At 44.0% G+C, this 19,050-nt stretch overlaps 1 protein-coding gene across 15 annotated transcripts in view; it reads left to right on the top strand.

The window, feature by feature from the left end:
• The window catches only part of KALRN (kalirin RhoGEF kinase), a 684,488-nt gene that overhangs the window by 639,010 nt on the left and 26,428 nt on the right, over positions 1–19,050 (top strand). For all 15 annotated transcript variants that reach the window (XM_017855309.1, XM_017855307.1, XM_017855308.1 and 12 more), the window contains 10 exons: positions 828–958; positions 5,298–5,364; positions 6,805–6,908; positions 7,091–7,160; positions 7,793–7,879; positions 8,728–8,820; positions 10,288–10,338; positions 11,209–11,286; positions 15,540–15,725; positions 16,101–16,272. In XM_017855309.1, coding sequence (XP_017710798.1) covers positions 828–958; positions 5,298–5,364; positions 6,805–6,908; positions 7,091–7,160; positions 7,793–7,879; positions 8,728–8,820; positions 10,288–10,338; positions 11,209–11,286; positions 15,540–15,725; positions 16,101–16,272 — 1,039 coding nt within the window. The remainder of the gene's footprint in view (positions 1–827; positions 959–5,297; positions 5,365–6,804; positions 6,909–7,090; positions 7,161–7,792; positions 7,880–8,727; positions 8,821–10,287; positions 10,339–11,208; positions 11,287–15,539; positions 15,726–16,100; positions 16,273–19,050) is intronic.

Here is a 19,050-nt window from a genome sequence, read left to right as displayed (position 1 = left end):
AATAATAATAATAAAATAATAATAATAAAGAATAGCCTTAGATTAGTCTCCCATTATTTGTTTTACAGTTGCCCAACTTGACCTGACTCTCCAGCCTTACTGTGTATCCACACTACTCCTGCCAATTTACATAATGAAATGCTAAATGTCACTGTGTAATCCTTCTTCCAGGACACTTGTAAAGGTGTTAAGATTGACTCCATTTTGAGTATTTTTATTGTTAATAGTTCCATCCATGGGGACGGGGAAAACCTCATCATCATAGGACATTTTTAACTTTTCAAAGGGGTTGTACAGCTATTATCTCTGCCTATTCCTTAGAAATCTGCAGAGAGGGAAGATTTAATTTGAAAACTGAGAAAAACTGAAGCATGGAACAATGTTAGCTATCTCACATAAATCATTCAGTAACTAGCAGATCTGGGATTCAAATTTAGGTTCTTTTACCCTTAGTTCCCTCTATGGTACCACATTCGCCCTTTTCACTTGTTTTTTGTAACTGCATATTTGGTATAGAATTGCAATCGTTAGCATTACCTCTGGAGCTCTTACCTAGAGATAGTCACTTTGACAATTTCATTATGTCTGAGAAATTGGCAGCACATAGATGCCAAGTTACATCCTGGTTGCCTGAGAAGGGGGCAGCTCTGGGCTCCCTGCTGTAGGAGGATAAAGTCTCTGGTCTCCCAGTGCTTCACGGTGGTTTGGTGAGAACAGCCTTGGCTACTGATTTTCCATGTTGTCTCTGGCTAGGCTGGGAGGACACAGGGATTCCAAATGACTTTTCAAAGTACACTTTTCTAAGGCTGTTTATTCTTTCTTTTCAGAGTCTAGAAGGAGGCTCATACCGGGGGAGCTTGAAAGACCCTGCGGGCTGCCTGAATGAGGGGATGGCCCCACCCACACCTCCTAGAAACCCAGAAGAAGAACAGAAAGCCAAGGCCCTGAGAGGCAGGATGTAAGTGGCTTCCCCAGATTTCTCCCTGTGGTGCATATGTGAGTGTGGTGGACAATGGGCAGAGGTTGGGGAGAATTCGAGAGGGGTTCCCCACGCTGTTTCCACTGACATCATTCATTCTAAGAGTCAGATCTGTGCAGCGTAGCACTGATAAACATTGAGCCACTTCGGCACTGACTTGATTGAAGATTAGGCTGAAGTATATTCTGTGAGATAGCAGCTATTACTGACAAAGTGTGGTTATAGGTCTGTTAGAAATTTGAAACAAGGTGATAAAAGGAAAATGGCAAAGTTGAGGAAACTATGAGACTGTTACTGAGGGCCTATAGAATCAGAGAATCTCTGACCGTGGCAGAAAGTCTGATAGTGATCACCTAAGAAAACATTTCCCCAAATGTAGGAAAATTATATGTAGAGGAAGGAGCTGTTGTACCACCAAGCAGGTCCCGTCTCTACTCCTTCTCCAAAGGTTTTAATTTTGCATCTGTTTCTGGGATTAGTTCCAAGAGAACTTCTTCTCCACTTTGAATAGTTAGTGGTAAAATATAATTCATAGTGCAGAACAATCCCATGTTATGCAAGAGTTATCTATGTTGATATGAAGTCAATCTATTATTTGAACTGATCAAGAATATACCAGATACCACTAGTGCAAAAGCAGAACTCCTCCAAAACTTTCTTTCTTTTTTTTTTTTTTTTTTTTGAGACAAGGTCTTGCTTGGTCACCCAGACTAAAGTGCAGTGGCATGATCATAGCTCACTGCAGCCTTGACCTCTTGGGCTCAAGGGATCCTCTCGCCTCAGCCTCCCAAGTAGCTGGGACTACAGGTATGCACCACCATACCTGGCTAATTATTTTATTTTCTGCAGAGATGGAGTCTCGCTTTGTTGCCCTGGCTGGTCTGGAACTCCTAGGTTCAAGTAATCCTCCTGCCTCAGCCTCCCAAAGTGCTGGGATTGCAGGCAGGATCCACCGCACTTGGCCAACTTTTGTTTTCTTGTTTAGGGTTTGGCTCTATGTTGGAAGCAGAGCTGCTGATGAGTCTTAGACACAGCTCAGCAGTAGCAAGAATTGGGGAGGCAGGTGTGAAGGGTCCCTCCCTGTTGTTAATTAGCCTGCCTCTCTCTCTCAAATTCATCACTCCTTTAGCCTGGCCACAGACAGGAAAACTAGCAAAAATAAGTGAGGCCAGGTCCTTCTGTTACCTGGAAATGTACGAAGTGTCTATTTATGAGTTTTTGTTTCCTAGGAAACAAAAGTGAGAACATCACAGTGAAGGCCTGGTGTGAAAGCAGGGCTATCATATCACTTCTTAGTGGAGATGAACAAGTAGCATGTAAATCCTGTAATTCCATATTTACCCACTCAGCTTTGTGAGTACTCAAGGGGAACCCGAAGAAGTTGGTAAATGGGATAGAGGTTGAGAAATGCCATCCCCAAAGGGAAATTTCCTAGGACTTGCACAAAGCTGAGTCTCCTTAGCTTCTCAGGTTGTTGTTACACAGGTGAGGTCATGTTGGAGCTGATGTCTTAGTCCTTTGTCAAGCCAAAGCAAAGCTTAAGTCAGGAAGGTGACCTCTGAGGTGGCAAGTGACCCTGGGCAAAGCCAGTCACTACTCTGAGCATGTAGGTTGAACTGGCCTTTGAGCAGTCATTTAAGCCATTGTCCAGATACAACAGGCCACAAAAGTTTGCTGTCTCTTTTGCCCACTTCACTCATCTCTTCTCCCTCTTCTCATTCTTGCCAAAATCCACACCTCTTCACATCCTGAGCTATCCTGGAAATACAGCTGTTAGAGTATCTCATTCCTCTTACTATATCTCATCCTTGTTCTATCCTGCTGGACTTTATGGTCATGATGAAAGGGTGGTGTAGAGGTGTTTCACTGTTAACCATATGTGGGGCCAGAGGCTGAGGGGTGTAGCGAACCAAGACTCAATCCAGAAGATGGCAGCAGGGCATCAAAGGGTTAAATGAGAGCTCCATGGAGAAAAGATGAACACAAATAGTCATTTGTCCAGGAGAAGAAAAAAGTTGAGAATGGAGTTACTTGTCTTCAAGTTTTAGTCATTCATTCAACAAATACCGGTCTAACACCAGTTATATACCATCAGTGGGATACATCACTGAATAAGACAAATAATAACAACAAAAGTCTTTGCTCTCATGGCAAGTTTAAATTCTAGTGGGAGAAATCAGACAATAAACAAAATAAATTATGTAGTATGTTGGAAACAAGAAAAAGAAAAAAAAAATAGAGCAGTGTAAGGGAGATCCAGAGAAAAAATGAGGCCATGTTGCAATTTTAAATGGCCCTGGCATTTGCACAATGACTGGGGGAGGTAAGGAATTAGCCATAGAGAAAAAGTGTTCTCAAGAGAGAGAACAGCCGGTGCAATGAATCTATAGAAGACCAGCCATTCCCTATCCCTGTGAAAGGAGGTTAGTAGTGGTTCTAACCTGTAGCTGAAATAATTTTCGTTGGACCAAAGAATAACATTTGTTTGTAAATAACTTCTACTAATAAGAACTTATCATGAAAAACATGCCTTGTTGTCAGTTCATTTGGCAATTAATTGTGCACTGCCTTGCGATGCCTGCAATTTAAATCCCTGATGTCACTTTTCAGAATGTCTTTTAATATGTCATGGTCTCCCCAGGTACTTCATTAACCCTTCAAGGGAAGAGATGACAGGTCCACTAGCAGCATCTAATACAGTTCCCTTCTCTAGAGGCTGAGAAGCCAAAGATAGTCCTCATCTGTCAGCAAATAGCTTAGGATAAAAATATCGCTTGGAGACAGAGAGCTGGACTTCATCTCCAGAGGGCCCTCCCAGACCCACATTCCCACTCTAACTTTCCTGTGGGTTTTCTTTTGCCACTTTCTACTAGGCAGTAACTTGGGCCATGGTAAAGATATATTTAAATGCTTTTATTTGGCCTTGCCAGTTCCTTCCTGTGGCCTAAAACACACGATTGTCTGTGCTGGAGAGGGAGCTGTTGGAAGTGCTGGGTGCACTGATAAAGAAGCGTGTGTTCCTCTGCTTCCTCCCTATTGCCCAGAGGCCCCCGCCCCAGGAATGTGGTGGCTTCTGGGGCTATACGGAGCAAGAATTTCAGATGAATTGCTTCCTGGGTTCAAAATGGTTACCACCCTTGTGCTGGGGTCCCACTTTGACATCTCAAAACTTTATCCCTTCTGCTACTTGGGCCCAAAATGCAATTGTGTGGTCCCCGGCAAAACTCGTTCCAATCAGATTGGAAGAGTTTGACTCCAGCAGGTTGCACAGCACCACCCTGCCCCTGTGCACAACTATTAGCATTTTATGTAAAGCTCTTTGGCATCTGGACAAAAGACAGAAAGAGTGTTTGGGTTTGAGGCTTCAGGGACTCCCAAGAGCCAGTCAGAGTAGTTTACCAGGCAGTGGGCTGCTGGGAAAGAGCATGGTCTTTGGACTCTTACACAACTGGGTTCAAATCCTGGCTCTGCTACTCACTTTATAATCATGGTCAGGCTACCTAATCTTTCTGTCTCTGCATTTTCATTTATATAAAATAGGCTTTACAATAGCTACCTTATTATAAGTATGGGAAAACCCACATGAAGGAAGTGACACATAGTAAGTGGTAGAAAGAATTAACAAGAAAGAAACCAAGAGAGCAAATGTCCTTGTAATTGTTAAATCCTGCATCCTGGAGAAGGTAGGGATGCATTAAAGGTATGATGTTGGTGTGTCTGCAGTCCATCTTTCTGGCCTTGACTGGGGATCTTCTAGGCCAGTTACCATGGATACCTATCTGAATAATTGCAACTTTCATATCTTAAAAGCTTCACTTGGTATCTATCCATGTCTTGGAGGACTTACAGGTTGGTAATCAAATTGTCTTTCTCCTCTTGTTAAGTGAAGAATGGAGCTGAAATGAAGGAAGAAAAGTCTCATCTTTATCCCCTGCCGACCCTGGCCTCAAAGCTTTCAGAACTCAGTTTTGCCAAAATGGTTGTCATTCTTTCTGCCCTCTGTCTATATAATTGTTCAGCTGTAGGTGAGGGAGAAACACGTGAAAAATAGAAAGAAGAATGCTAGGTGCTGAGCGTCGTTTTTTGTGTGACTATTGTATGTCACCTGGGGACGTCCTTTCTGACCTTGGTGTCCTCAGCCCTTCAGTAGGGCCTCCTGTAGGGAAAGCATCCGTAAACATTTTCCCCAGGAGATAAATGTGGGTGTTTTAGGGGGTCTTGTCATAAAGGTGCCAAAGTAACTTTTCTGTGAACTTAAGTGAAGATTTTTGGCTTAACAATGAAGAGGAACACTCATTGTTCTTAATCTCCTGCTCAGGTTTGTCCTGAATGAGCTGGTACAGACAGAGAAAGACTATGTCAAGGATCTGGGGATTGTGGTGGAGGTAAGTAGAGGGTTCCAGGTGGGTCTGTGGTCACCCAACCAGAAGCACATTGGACCCTACCTAGGCTAAGGTGTTTTACTCTGATGGTTACATTACATGTACTTTACTGTCTGAGCACTTGCAGAAATGAAAATAAAAATGGTAATAAGTAGAATATGTAGGCAATATTTTTCTTTTCCCCTTGAAATAAGCTATTTAGAGGGAGGTAGGGGCCCGAATGTTATAGCATTTCGGGGAGCCTCTTGATTAGAGTGGAACTCATTCCACTTTGTTTTAGGTGACCAAGCTATTGTCTTAAGAGCTTTTCTTTTATGTTTAATTATGTGGACATATATTCTTCAGAGCTATGAGCCACACAGGCATAAAACAGGTCATTCTTAGTGGAATCTTAGGGCTTATACACTTCCACAGATTTTAAGGATACGTGTGATAGCTAGCAAAAACACAGATAAAAGGAAAACCCACCAATGAGCAAGGTTGACAGGTCCACAGTTAAGGGTCAACTTGGTAGTAAATTAAACAACTCTAGCTCTGTAGGGATTCACTTACGAGGAACTTAGACACTTGGATGAAAAAAAAACCTGAGAAAATAAATGGCTAATTTGAGTGACTTAGAGCCCTATTGTTAATCATCTTGAAAGAACATGAAGTCTAAAAAGTATATGCCTACATTGCCTGCTGCTTCCTTACGTTTGGCCTGAGTCCCCATCCTGTGAAATCTGCTGACTTAGGGTTTTGTATTTGCTTACGTGAACCTTGGATAAACAGATTAACCAGGCACATAGAAGACCTAAATTTTAACTTATGAAAAGTTATTCTTGTCTTTTTGTGGGGCTGGCGGGGTGGAAGAGGTACAGCAGCTTCCATACGCAGTCCAGCCCAGGAGTAGAGGACGAGGGAATCTGGAGACTGGGAGGCTGAACTGCAGGGAACTCAGACATCATCGGTGCGATTATGGGACAAGTCTTCCAACACCCGGGTGCCTGGGTTTTCTTGTCTGTCAGATGGAGATAATGCTACCTGTCCAACCTCCAAACCTGATGTTAAACCAAAAATGAAATTCTGTATGATCGCATTTTATAGACTATAAAGTATTAGCATATTAAGACTTACTTCTAGGCCAGATGTATCTAATTCTGAGCCTTTACAGACCTGATTAACTTGGATTGGGAGAAGGAGGAGGGACAGCTTATTGTTTTCTTCTGTGCTCTGCTTAAGGGGACTGGAGACAAAGAAGGGGATCCTGAAACTCATAAAAGTTTTGTCCTTTGCTCTGCACCGGGCGTAAAAGACCTGGTTGAACAGTGAGAAACCATAGAAGCATTTGTCCTCAAACTCACGCAGAGAGTGTGGGCTCGCAGGGGTGCTGTGGTGTGTGGCACGGCCCAGAAAGCTTTCCTCTGAAAATATTGCTAGTAACAATTGCCTTTGCTGCTGCAGGGCTTCATGAAGAGAATAGAAGAAAAGGGTGTTCCTGAGGATATGCGAGGAAAGGACAAAATCGTGTTTGGAAATATTCATCAGATTTATGACTGGCATAAGGAGTAAGTGTTAACGCTGCCCCGAGGATCCAGTGTCCTGGGAACCCAGGACTTGCGTCCTCTTCCTGCATCTGACTCAAGGGGTAGGGCTTAGGGGGGAGTCTTCTGTCACTCATCTTATTATTGAGAAATAATACAGTTCTGAATAATGTGGCTTCCTTCTCTTATCCCCTTTCTCCTTTTAGTTTTTTCCTGGCGGAACTGGAAAAGTGTATCCAGGAGCAAGACAGATTGGCACAGCTCTTTATTAAGCATGTGAGTGTCTCCCATCACCTCCTCCCCAACTCCTTCACTAGGCTCATTTATATTCATTTTAAAATCCTGGCCAGGCACAGTGGCTCACACCTGTAATTCCAACACTTCAAGAGGCCAAGGTGGGAGGATTGCTTGAGCCCAGGAATTGAGACCAGCCTGGGCAACATAGCGAGGCCCCCATCTCTACAAAGAATTTAAAAATTAACCAGGATTGGTGGCACATGCCTATAGTCCTAGCCACTTGTTGGGGGGCTGAGGCAAGATGATCGCTTGAGCCCGGGAGGTCAAGACTGCAGTGAGCCATGATGGCCCCACCCTGCACTCCAGCCTGGGTGACAGAGCGAGACGCTGTCTCAGAAGAAAAGTAAATAAAATTTCTTCTCTTCTGCTCTTCCTTGACTGACTTTCCTTCTCAGCCCTCTCTGAGTTTTTTTGTTTGTTTTTTTGACCACCATGGCGATTTGGAAAGTGGCTCTTGCCCACCACATTTATATCCCTGAGATTCAGCTGCCTTGGTGCCTCCCCAGGTGTGCCTTTGTCCTTTGTTCACGTGGAGGCCAGCACGGCACTCTGAGATTGAACAAAAGGCACAAGATGGCTGACTGTCCGCATGTCTCTCTCTGTTCTTTCAGGAACGGAAACTACATATCTACGTGTGGTATTGTCAGAATAAGCCGCGCTCAGAGTACATCGTTGCTGAGTATGACACCTACTTTGAGGTAAGCTGTGCAGGCTTTGCTGAACTGGGATGGGAGGAAAACTCAGGCCAAGACAGCCACTTTCAGAAATACCAGACATCATCCATCCATAGGTGACCCCCACACAGCACTGTTGACCCCTTCATGGCAGGAATAGCTGCCACAACGGAGAAAGCAACTTCTTAGCTAAATTCTCATAAGCACCTTCACTTGAGAGGAGCTGAGGTGGCCCAGTCTGGGTTCTGATTTGAGAAGCCCCTATTTGCAGAATAAGCCTGAACACACAGACAGTTTAAGAAGCTCCAGTTCTTCTTAAGTGACCCTGGAGCAGATTGTACCCACCAGTCCCCCAGGGACCACTTACTGAGGAGCCTTCTGTTGGTTGAAGGGTTTGCAGCCACTTCCTAGTCTCTGCTTGGCCTAGCCTGGGAGGATTGATTTTGTGGGGAGAAAGGCAGCACCATCACTTAGAAAGAGCACTCAGCTGAGTGTTGGGAGATCTAAGTTTAGGGCCCTGCTCCATAGGCTTGTGTGTCAAGGAGAAGCCCCTTTTCCCTGCCTTTGCCCTGAAGCAGTGGAGAGGATAAAGCCCCTCCAACTTGTCTCCCAGGACTGGGGTGAAGACCAAGGTGTGGAAGTACTCACTGTAAAAGCATGGGAGGAAGGCAAGAAGCCAGTGGTGATGTGTGTTACGTGTTGTTCATAACAAGTGAACAGTCCTCTGAGCAATTTTACCTCTCACATTGCTTAAAGATTCTTCAGCTTCATTGGAAAACATGCAGACCTGTCTTCTATGCCTTTGAACCCTGATTCGGAGCACCCCAGTTCTTCAGCTCCTTTTTCTTCTAATATTGCTGCCTGTGTTTCAGGAGGTAAAACAGGAGATAAATCAGAGGCTGACACTGAGTGACTTCCTCATCAAGCCCATTCAGAGAATAACAAAATACCAGTTGCTCCTCAAGGTAAGAAGCTGGGAGCCTGGGTCAGGGCTGGGGAAGGGTCCCTCAGGCTCAGAGCAGGTTAGCGTAGCGTTAGGCATTCTGCCTCCACCACATTGTCCCAAAGGACTGTGAACTGTGGGAGGGGTGGTAGGTACGTGGGAACTTTTATCTGACTGCTGGTTACTCCATCAGCTTTGCCCCCAGATAAACTGCATGACTGTTCTTCCTGCCCTTAAGGTGGATTGTTACTTGATTCTCCTTTTTCAATTCACATTCTTACTTGGTCTCAATCATTGAATGATACCTTTAAAAAATAATAAGAATATAAAATCAGAGTGAACTACAAGGGAGAAAGAAAGGGAAAGGCAAGGCTTAGGAACCTTAGATTAGTAATACCTAAAATTTGATTTTATATATATTTTTTATATATAAAATCAATATATTTTATATATAATCAATATATATCAAATATTATATATATTTATTTATATTTGAGGCAGGGTCTCACTCTGTCACCCAGGCTGCAGTGCAGTGGCACCGTCATAGCTCACTGCAGCCTCAAATGCCTGAGCTCAAGCGATCCTCCCTTCTCAGCCTTGCAAGTAGCTAGGACAACAGGTGCATGCCATCATGCCTGGCTAATTTTTTATTTTTTCATAGAGACAGGGTCTCACTATGTTGCCCAGGCTGGTCTCCAACTCCTGGCCTCAAGCAATCCTCCCACCTCGGCCTCCCAAAGTGTTGAGATTACAGGCATGAGCCACTGTGCCCAGCCTAATTATATTTTAAACAATGGATTAACTTGATTCATCTTATGGAACTCGGAGGCTAAATAGGAAAGAGAGACTTAACTTTCCTTTCTCTCCTTTCTTGTCATAATCCCCCTTTCCTTCCGTCTTCCCTCCCTCTCACTCTTCCTTCTCCAATAGCTTTGAAATTTTGAGGCTGGGTGCAGTTGCTCACATCTGTAATGCCAGCACTTAGGGAGACCGAGGCAGGTGGATCACCTGAGGTCAGAGTTCGAGACCAACCTGACCAACATGGCAAAAACCCGTCTCTACCAAAAATACAAAAATTAGCTGGGTGTAGTGGCACTCGCCTGTAATCCCAGCTACTCAAGAAGCTGAGGCAGGAGAATTGCTTGAACCTGGGAGGCAGAGGTTACAGTGAGCTGAAATCGCACCACTGCACTCCAGCCTGGGCAAAAGAGTGAGACTCTGTCTCAAAAAAAAAAAAAGAAAAGAAAAGAAAAAAGAAAGCAAGAAAAGAAAAGAAAAAAGAAAAAGAAATTTTGAATATTCTGGGAGTTCTCTCTGTTATTACATCTTACATGACTCATAATTTCATTTCTCAGCTACTCGAAACCATTGCACCTCTGCTTGGAGGGAAAGTCTCCAGGGTGTTATTGTATTTTTATGATAAGTTGTTTCCCTGCTGTTTTACTAATTTTACCCCTTCCCACACTCCCCTGCTTCCCCTACTTGTTAGGACTTCCTGAGATACAGTGAGAAGGCTGGTTTGGAGTGCTCAGATATCGAGGTGAGTTTTCTGCTTGTAATGCTTGCTGTTCTTAGGGGCCATATTGGTTATCTCTCTCTAGAGGGGAAAAGATTGTCTCAGGAAGACCATGGATCCAGGTGCACCCCTCTCAGACAGTAAGAGGCTCTTGCAAACAGCTTTGTACCTGCTTGAGGAATGGCAAGTGTTAACACAGTGTTTCCTAGAGCTCGATAACATCTGTCCTGGGGTGGACTACAGCTTAGCCCCACTGTTCTTTAGGTTCCTGGTGACACATAGTAGGAAAGGGTAGCCCCTTAATACCCTTCAGAGATTAGATGTAAGTTGCACAAAAGCCTCAGTATGCAATTTTATTCGTGAAGGCAAGTATTATTTGAGTCAAACATATAAAGTATTCCATTTTCACCTCCCTATCCAAACCCTGCAGACTACTTCCAAGTGAAGTCCTTTGAGACAATGTTACCATGGGATTATTTTAAGCCAGAGAGGTTACAGACCATTCTGACAGATTATTTTAGTTTAAGACCTCTAGTGGCTCACAAGCCAGGCTAAGCTGTTGCCTGGGCAGCCAGGAAGCAACAGAGAGAAGAAAAATCTGAGAAGGCAAGGGACTTGATGAACAAAAACAGGAAGGTAGGGAAAGGAGGAGCTGAGTAATATTCCCCCAACATATGCTCAGTGACTGACATGGAGCCCCTGTGCTGAGGACCAACACCCCCTCTCTGGAACAGAAAGCCCCATACTCTCTGAGTGGACAGCAGGAACCAGCGTCCCTTCCTAGAATAAAGGAGCCACCAGAGATGAAGTTCCTGTTTTCCAGCACTGAATTACCAAGAGCTTCCTGCCTGAGTGCGGTTCCCCCTTCTGAGTGACGATTGTTCTTTCCCACAGAAAGCAGTGGAGTTAATGTGCCTTGTTCCCAAACGTTGCAATGACATGATGAATCTAGGACGTCTGCAGGGCTTCGAGGTGAGTCTTTAAGAATGCGTCTAAGCGGCCGGGCGCGGTGGCTCAAGCCTGTAATCCCAGCACTTTGGGAGGCCGAGACGGGCAGATCACGAGGTCAGGAGATCGAGACCATCCTGGCTAACACAGTGAAACCCCGTCTCTACTAAAATACAAAAAACTAGCCGGGCGAGGTGGCGGGCGCCTGTAATCCCAGCTACACTGGAGGCTGAGGCAGGAGAATGGCGTGAACCCGGGAGGCGGAGCTTGCAGTGAGCTGAGATCCAGCCACTGTACTCCAGCCTGGGCGACAGAGCGACAGTCCGTCTCAAAAAAAAAAAAAAAAAAAAAAGAATGCGTCTAAGCCCACTCTCTCCAGGACAGTAGGAGTCCAAGCTGTTGCGGCTTCCTCCCTCCGAAGCCCTGTGTCCTGCCTCTGCCTCCTTCATTCACTTACCACTATGCCTTCATGCCTGGGCCCCTCTGGTTCACAGTCCTGGAAGTTGCATCTCTTTAGGAAGTCCAGCAGTAGGGAGGTCATAAGAAGTTACAGAGCATTTGGCCAAACCAAAGTCAAAATTCCAAGGAGATTGGAAAGACCCAGAGTTCTTTTTTTTTTTTTTTTTGAGATAGAGTTTTGCTCTTGTTGCCCAGGCTGGAGTGCAATGGCGACACAACCTCTGCCTTCCAGGTTCAAGCGATTCTCCTGCCTCAGCTTCCCAAGTAGCCGGGATTACAGGTGTGCGCCACCACACCTGCCTAATTTTTTGTGTTTTTAGTAGAGACAGGGTTTCTCCATGTTGGTCAGGCTGGTCTTGAACTGACCTCAGGTGATCCCCTGCCTCGGCCTTCCAAAGTGCTGGGATTACAGGCATGAGCCACCGCTCCCAACTGTTTCCTTTTTTTTTTTTTTTTTAATAAGCACATCAATCATATTCTATTAGGGCTCACTTGCATGACTCTTCACTTTAACTTGATTGCCTCTGTAAAGACCCCATTTCCCACTAAGGTGACATGCTGACATTCTGGCATTTTAGGGGCTAGGACTTCAACATAGGAATTGATGAGGGGCATGGAAGGAGAGAAAACACAATTCAGCCCATAACAGTGGACCTTTGAAGAGCAAATTGACTTTCTAATTTAAANTTTTGAGATAGAGTTTTGCTCTTGTTGCCCAGGCTGGAGTGCAATGGCGACGCAACCTCTGCCTTCCAGGTTCAAGCGATTCTCCTGCCTCAGCTTCCCAAGTAGCCGGGATTACAGGTGTGCGCCACCACACCTGCCTAATTTTTTGTGTTTTAGTAGAGACAGGGTTTCTCCATGTTGGTCAGGCTGGTCTTGAACTGACCTCAGGTGATCCCCTGCCTCGGCCTTCCAAAGTGCTGGGATTACAGGCATGAGCCACCGCTCCCAACTGTTTCCTTTTTTTTTTTTTTTTAATAAGCACATCAATCATATTCTATTAGGGCTCACTTGCATGACTCTTCACTTTAACTTGATTGCCTCTGTAAAGACCCCATTTCCCACTAAGGTGACATGCTGACATTCTGGCATTTTAGGGGCTAGGACTTCAACATAGGAATTGATGAGGGGCATGGAAGGAGAGAAAACACAATTCAGCCCATAACAGTGGACCTTTGAAGAGCAAATTGACTTTCTAATTTAAACTGAATAACTGACTGTTATTAATGTATATCCAAACCTAATAAATTAGCCACACATAATATGTTTTTAAGATTAATATGATAAAATTGGAACTGACACAATTATTGATTGGTACCTAGTAGTTATTGATCCCTTTAGAGAAAGATGTGTATCTTCTATTTCCCAGCGGTCCGAAACCTAAGCTTTCATTATTCCTTTTTTGGGACAAAGGGATTCCTAGAATTTGAGATAACTAAGAAATAAATGGCTTGTTTTTTTTCTGGCTACACTGGAATGGAATAGATACAAGACAGATATATAGTTGACTCATACTCATACCACTGTATGAGTAATTTAGGGGATAGTGTATTTAAGTTTAGGTTCATGCATTGGATTCATGACATTCTTGAGCCAAATTCTCTTCTCCTGCTTGCCCTTCCAGTCCATCCCATGTGTCCCTGTCTGGTTTTCATGCTTTGCTGTGACAGGAACTATGTGGATGGTTTTCTTTGCTGTGCGTTTTTCATAAGCTCTTGATCTTCCAAAGCAGGCCGGAGGCATTAGCATAAGCAGGGTTACTCGGCAGATACACACTGAGTTCTTAACCATTTTTCTTGAGTCATACTGGGTGGAGTTTTATACTTTTTCCCTTGGCATTACATCAGGTCGGAGGCTATACTGAACAAACCAAGAGATCCCTTTTGCTCTTCAACCTTGAAGACCCCTTGTTTTCTGAACAGGAGACTAACTGCTTCTCTGGGTCTCTGGAGGAAGTGACCACTGGCAGGAGGAGTGGCATCTGATTGTGCTGTCTGCCCCAAGTTAAACTTCACAGGAGCTATGTTGTACATGTGCATGTGCGTGTATGTGCGTCCATGTAAGGGCACACACAAGCACGGAATCAAGCTTTTAAGTTAAGCACTGCTCTCTCCTGTTTTTGTCAAGCCACCAGAACCTGCTTTTGGCATTCCTTCAGCTAACTGGGAACGGCAGTGAGCATGTGTCTGTTCTCTCAGCCCATGGCTTTGAGCTTGAGAGAAGTTAGAGCCTCCTCTTTTAAATTCCCCCCGACTTTCAAATCCTTTGGCTTTCCCTTTGATGCTGGCCGAGCTATAAGCCATGATAGGTTCTTATGTAATATTAATAGAGCTTTCCTGGCTAGCTGGTCACTGGCTTAATATTAACTCTGGACCAGGGTAGAGATAAGCCTGTTTGGCTGCTGACATTGGCAGTAAGGAGCCATGATCCAAGCAGAGGGCAGGCACCTCTCAGGAACACAAAAGAAAAATAACCCCTCTGCTGGGTAGTGTTTGGAATAAGGCATCACATGAAGGGAATGGCCACATTTGCGCCGAAGGGCAGAGTTGTCGCCTGAGACAGAGTACCTGCATTTCAGAGGAGGCCCTCAGATTGCTCTCTCTGATGTCAGGGTCTTCTTGTTGCAAAGCAATAGAAATGCAAGGTGCTCTGACAGAGTCTGGGAAGACTTTCTGGGTTGGGCCATATTCCCTTTGAAGCTGTGAAGATGTCTCTGAAAATCTCATTAGAAACTGACAAACCAAAAAGGTTCTGCCTCCTCAGTTAGGTGTCAGGTGGCCTAGTAGCTAGAATCATTTTTATTTTATTTTATTAATTTTTTAAAAATTAATTTATATGTATATTTATTTTGGTACAGAATCTCGCTCTGTTGCCCAGGTTGGAGTGAAGTGGTGCAATTTCGGCTCACCACAAGCTCTGCCTCCCAGGTTCAAGTGATCTTCGTGCCTCAGCCTCCCCATAGCTGGGACTACAGGCACACACCACCACACCCAGCTAATTTTTATATTTTTAGTAGAGATGGGGTTTTGCCATGTTGGGCAGGCTGGTCTCGAACTCCTGACCTCAGGTAATCCACCTGCCTTGGCCTCCCAAAGTTCTGGGATTACAGCCATGAGCCACCGCACCCACCCTGGAGTCATTTTTAGAAGAATCACAGAACCCAGAAAAGTATCTACCAGCTTATAAAATGTGGAGACCTATCTACAGTACCCCCAACTTTACCTGTTGGCCTATAACTAGAAACTAAGATTGCAGAATTTCCCCATCCTAAAATAATTGAAGAAGAGAGGGGAGTGACTTATCCGAATATTTGTGGTCCTGCCTTTATCACTTCCCTTGTCTACAAGTGAGTTCAAGGTTGGTGGCCATGAGAATGCCCTTGGTCCTTGGCCCATACTGCAAAGGCACCAGGCAGGCACAGTTCTCAGAGCTCTGAGGATGGAAAGGCCACTTGTAGCTCCAAGTGTCACCTACTTTCCATTGTCCTCTCAATAAAAACAAGAAGGACCAGGATTATGACTTTTCTGCTAATAATATTACCTTCCTGCCTTCTGGCATTTGCCTGGAGCTGTTTCTCAGGGGTTCCACAGCTTGCTTTCCCTTTCCCTCCAGGGCCCTTGTGTGAGCAGGAAAGTGGCCAAGGTCAGCCCCTGGATGAGTGGGTGGGTCCCAATTCAGTCTCTTCCTAGGGCCCTGAGGATTTTGATGTCAGATCTGTTGTCCATATCCCCAGATGGGGAGGTTCTGTGGACCCAGAAGGCAGTGGCCATCTCCCCATTTTTCATTCACTTCACCCCAGCCCCTCTTTCCTTCAGGGCACCCTGACTGCTCAGGGGAAGCTGCTACAGCAGGACACATTCTATGTGATTGAGCTGGATGCAGGCATGCAGTCCCGGACCAAAGAGAGGCGCGTGTTCCTCTTCGAGCAGATTGTCATCTTCAGTGAACTGCTCAGGAAGGGATCCCTCACCCCTGGCTACATGTTCAAAAGGAGTATCAAGGTGAGGATCCCAATGGTGATATGAAGGGGCAAGGAAGAGCCCAGTTCTTGGGAGCTGCTTCCCTAAGACAAGGCACTGGAGTTGTGACATCCAGAACCATGATCTTTCAGCCTAATAACCTTCGGTCATGGAGGTTGAATGACAGTGATTATCTGTGAAGCTGAGGTAACAGGCTGAGCCAGTCTCCAGCATGATCCTGCAGGTTCCCTGGGACCGTGTCACTCACCCAGAGACAAAAACCTAAGTACTGTCCTGCTAGATCCAGGGCAAAATTTGGAAGCTTGTCCTGAAATAGAGACTTTAAGGAACAGTAATATGTTGCTGATTTTTTAAAAATCTCTTAAATATAAAAAGGATCAACTTGTTTTCTTCCAGATGAATTACTTGGTCCTGGAGGAGAATGTGGACAATGATCCCTGCAAGTTTGCACTCATGAACCGAGAGACTTCTGAGAGGGTCATTCTGCAAGCTGCCAACGCTGACATCCAGCAGGCCTGGGTGCAGGACATCAATCAAGTCTTAGAAACACAGCGAGACTTTTTGAATGGTGGGTGCTGGGCTTGGTTTCTTGCAGGGCCATGTCAGGGGACTCCACAACTTCTGAGCTTCCTTGGGTCTGGGTTCATGGTGAGTTATGAACCCAGATCACAGTGTATGGAACTCCAACTTTGTAGTTTTCAGAAACACTTTTGAATTTTTCTGAATCTGAATACACAAGAAGAACAGATAGGGTATGAAAAAGAAGCTCCATCATTCTCATAGAAGAGATTTCGCTTATGGGACACAGGGTATATGTCTTGTTGCCATCACTACCGCCTGGTACTAATTTGGGCAAAAGTCTGAGGTAGGCATATCCTCTGTGTCTAAGGGGCCAGGGCCGGCTAGAAATGACATGTGTTTTTCTACTTTTCATAGCTTCTCTAGTGTTAACTAGAGACAAATGAGAATTTGGCCAATCAGTTCAAATCCCTCCTCTGCTCCCAACAGTGTGAGAGCCTAAATAAGCCACGTTGCTAGCCAGCCTTACCCCTTTTAAATGAGAGATGATTGCTAACTTTAAATTTCTGCAATACCCTGAAACTTCCTAGAAGAAAATTGGTGGTTATGCAGAGGGTGTAGCTCTCTGTGGCCCTTGCAGGAGCTCCCTCATGGGTGGTGTGAACTGGAGTGAAGTAGAGTTGCCACTTTATATATATTTCTTTATTTTTTCCTCTGCTGGGGTTTTCTTCACACTGAGCTTGGCATGGGAAAGGGGTGTGCGATTTTAAACTAGTGGCTGATCTCTGCTGACTTGGTTAGCTCTGACGTCTAACCAAGCAGAAACAGAGCTTATAGTTGAATGCAAAATGTAACTAGTAATGAAGTAAACCTGAAGGCTCAGCAAGCACATATGCCTGGATAGACACACACACACACACACACACACACACACACACACACACACACAAAACCATCTTTGGGTATACCACCTCTTCCTGCCTGTCCTGAGATCTATACTACATGGCCATATGTGCTCACTTGAGTGCACACAAAGGTACACACATGTACACACGTACAGGCCCACCCTTGGGTGTGTCACATTTTCATGCCAGTACTAGGATCTGGACTCTCAAATGATCCAGATACAGCATGTTCTGGGTGTCTAGAATGGAACTAAATGCTGAAGGGAAAGATAAAAGGTGACATACGAGTTGAGGACCTTGAGCAGATCATGACATTTCTCTGGACCTTGTGACTGGTTTTGTGAAAAAGAGAGTTCAGGTAGATATACTCTGCCCATGCTGGCATGCTCCGTGATGAGCCAGTCTTCCTGGAAGCAGGAAACCTGGCATCCTCCCTACAATATCAGTTTCCCTATATTATAAGGGATTTAGCACAGTGTTTTAAAGACAAATAGAAGGAGATCATGTAACAGGATGCCATGACTTTTTAAGATGGAACATGAGACTTCAAAGCAATTTTGCACTTACAGAAAGTATTTTTGGGCCAGGCTCCTGGCCCTCAACTGTAAAAAAAATTTGGTGAAAGGCAACTAGACTAAGTGATCTCTAGGATTCTTTTCACTCTAAAATATCTAAAATTAAACACCAGCCCAGCCCTGAGGGATGGTCATGAAAGTTGTGTATGGCTTATAATTTCTGAATATGTGACTTCAAATGAACACTTTTGTTGATAAAATAATTTTATGCAAAAATGTGTGCATATATAAAATATATCCATTTAAATTGCATTCTATTAATTAGGAGTTTCCGATAGATTCTAAGTGGAAATTAGGAATTTTTAAAAATTCATCAATTTGGGACAAAAGAAAAATAAGGTATAACGGTAAGTTGAAACAAGAAGTTACTGACATAACAATAATGGCTCCTGTATATTGAATTCTTGCTCTGTGTCAGGCACTATGCTAAGCATTTTACATGGGTTTTCACATTTAATCCTCACGTCAACATGGAGAGGTAAGTACTCTCGTCCTACTTTTTTTCAAGTGAGGAAAAGGAGACTCAGAACTTGTCCAAGGTCACAGAAACAGTGAGCGATAGAAACAGGACTTGAATCCACAGCTACAGGACTTCAAATTAAGGTTGTGAACCACAGAACTGCAGTATAGGTGCTAGTGTTAAAGCACTCATTTATTTAATTATGTTCTCCCTAGCAACCAAAGTGAAGAAAGAAACAGGATCAGACATAAGACACTGTATCGATCAGTCAAAAACAAACTCTGTAGGGATGCAGTTTTCTTGATTCTGAGAATTAAGTTATGCCAATGGAGGTTGGTGAAAGAATACAGGCTGTCCATTTAGCTTATTTAAGAAGGCATACTATTTTCAAATGTTTTAGCACAATTATTGTAAATAACCAGGTAATATCACAATTCCATATGATGGGAATTGATTCATAAAATCAGTTTGATAAGGCCTACTTTATAACTCTGCTATGTACTTAGAACTTGGAACTGTATTTATTTAGGCATAGTCAATGATTCAGACCTTTACTTGGTTCCAAGAGACCTTTCGCCTAATGAATCATGGAGATACAGTCAGCCCTTGGTATCCACAGGGAATTGGTTCCAAGACCTCCCGAGGATACCAGAGTCTGTGGATGCTCAAGTCCCTTACATAAAATGGCATAGTGTTTGCATATGACGTATGTACATCATCCTGTATACTTCAAATCATCTTTAGATTGTTTATAATACCTAATATAATGTAAATGATGTGTAAATAATTGTTATACTATATTGTTTACGGAATGAAAAGAAAAAAAAACTCTGTACATGTTGAGTACAGACTACAACCATCTTTTTTCTATCTTTTCCCCATATATA

This window comes from Rhinopithecus bieti, unplaced genomic scaffold, assembly GCF_001698545.2.
Source record: "Rhinopithecus bieti isolate Rb0 unplaced genomic scaffold, ASM169854v2 scaffold_39586, whole genome shotgun sequence".
In the NCBI taxonomy this organism is placed as follows: Eukaryota; Metazoa; Chordata; class Mammalia; order Primates; family Cercopithecidae; genus Rhinopithecus; species Rhinopithecus bieti.
Note: the sequence above shows the minus strand (reverse complement) of the source record. Positions and strands in the feature narration are given on the sequence as shown.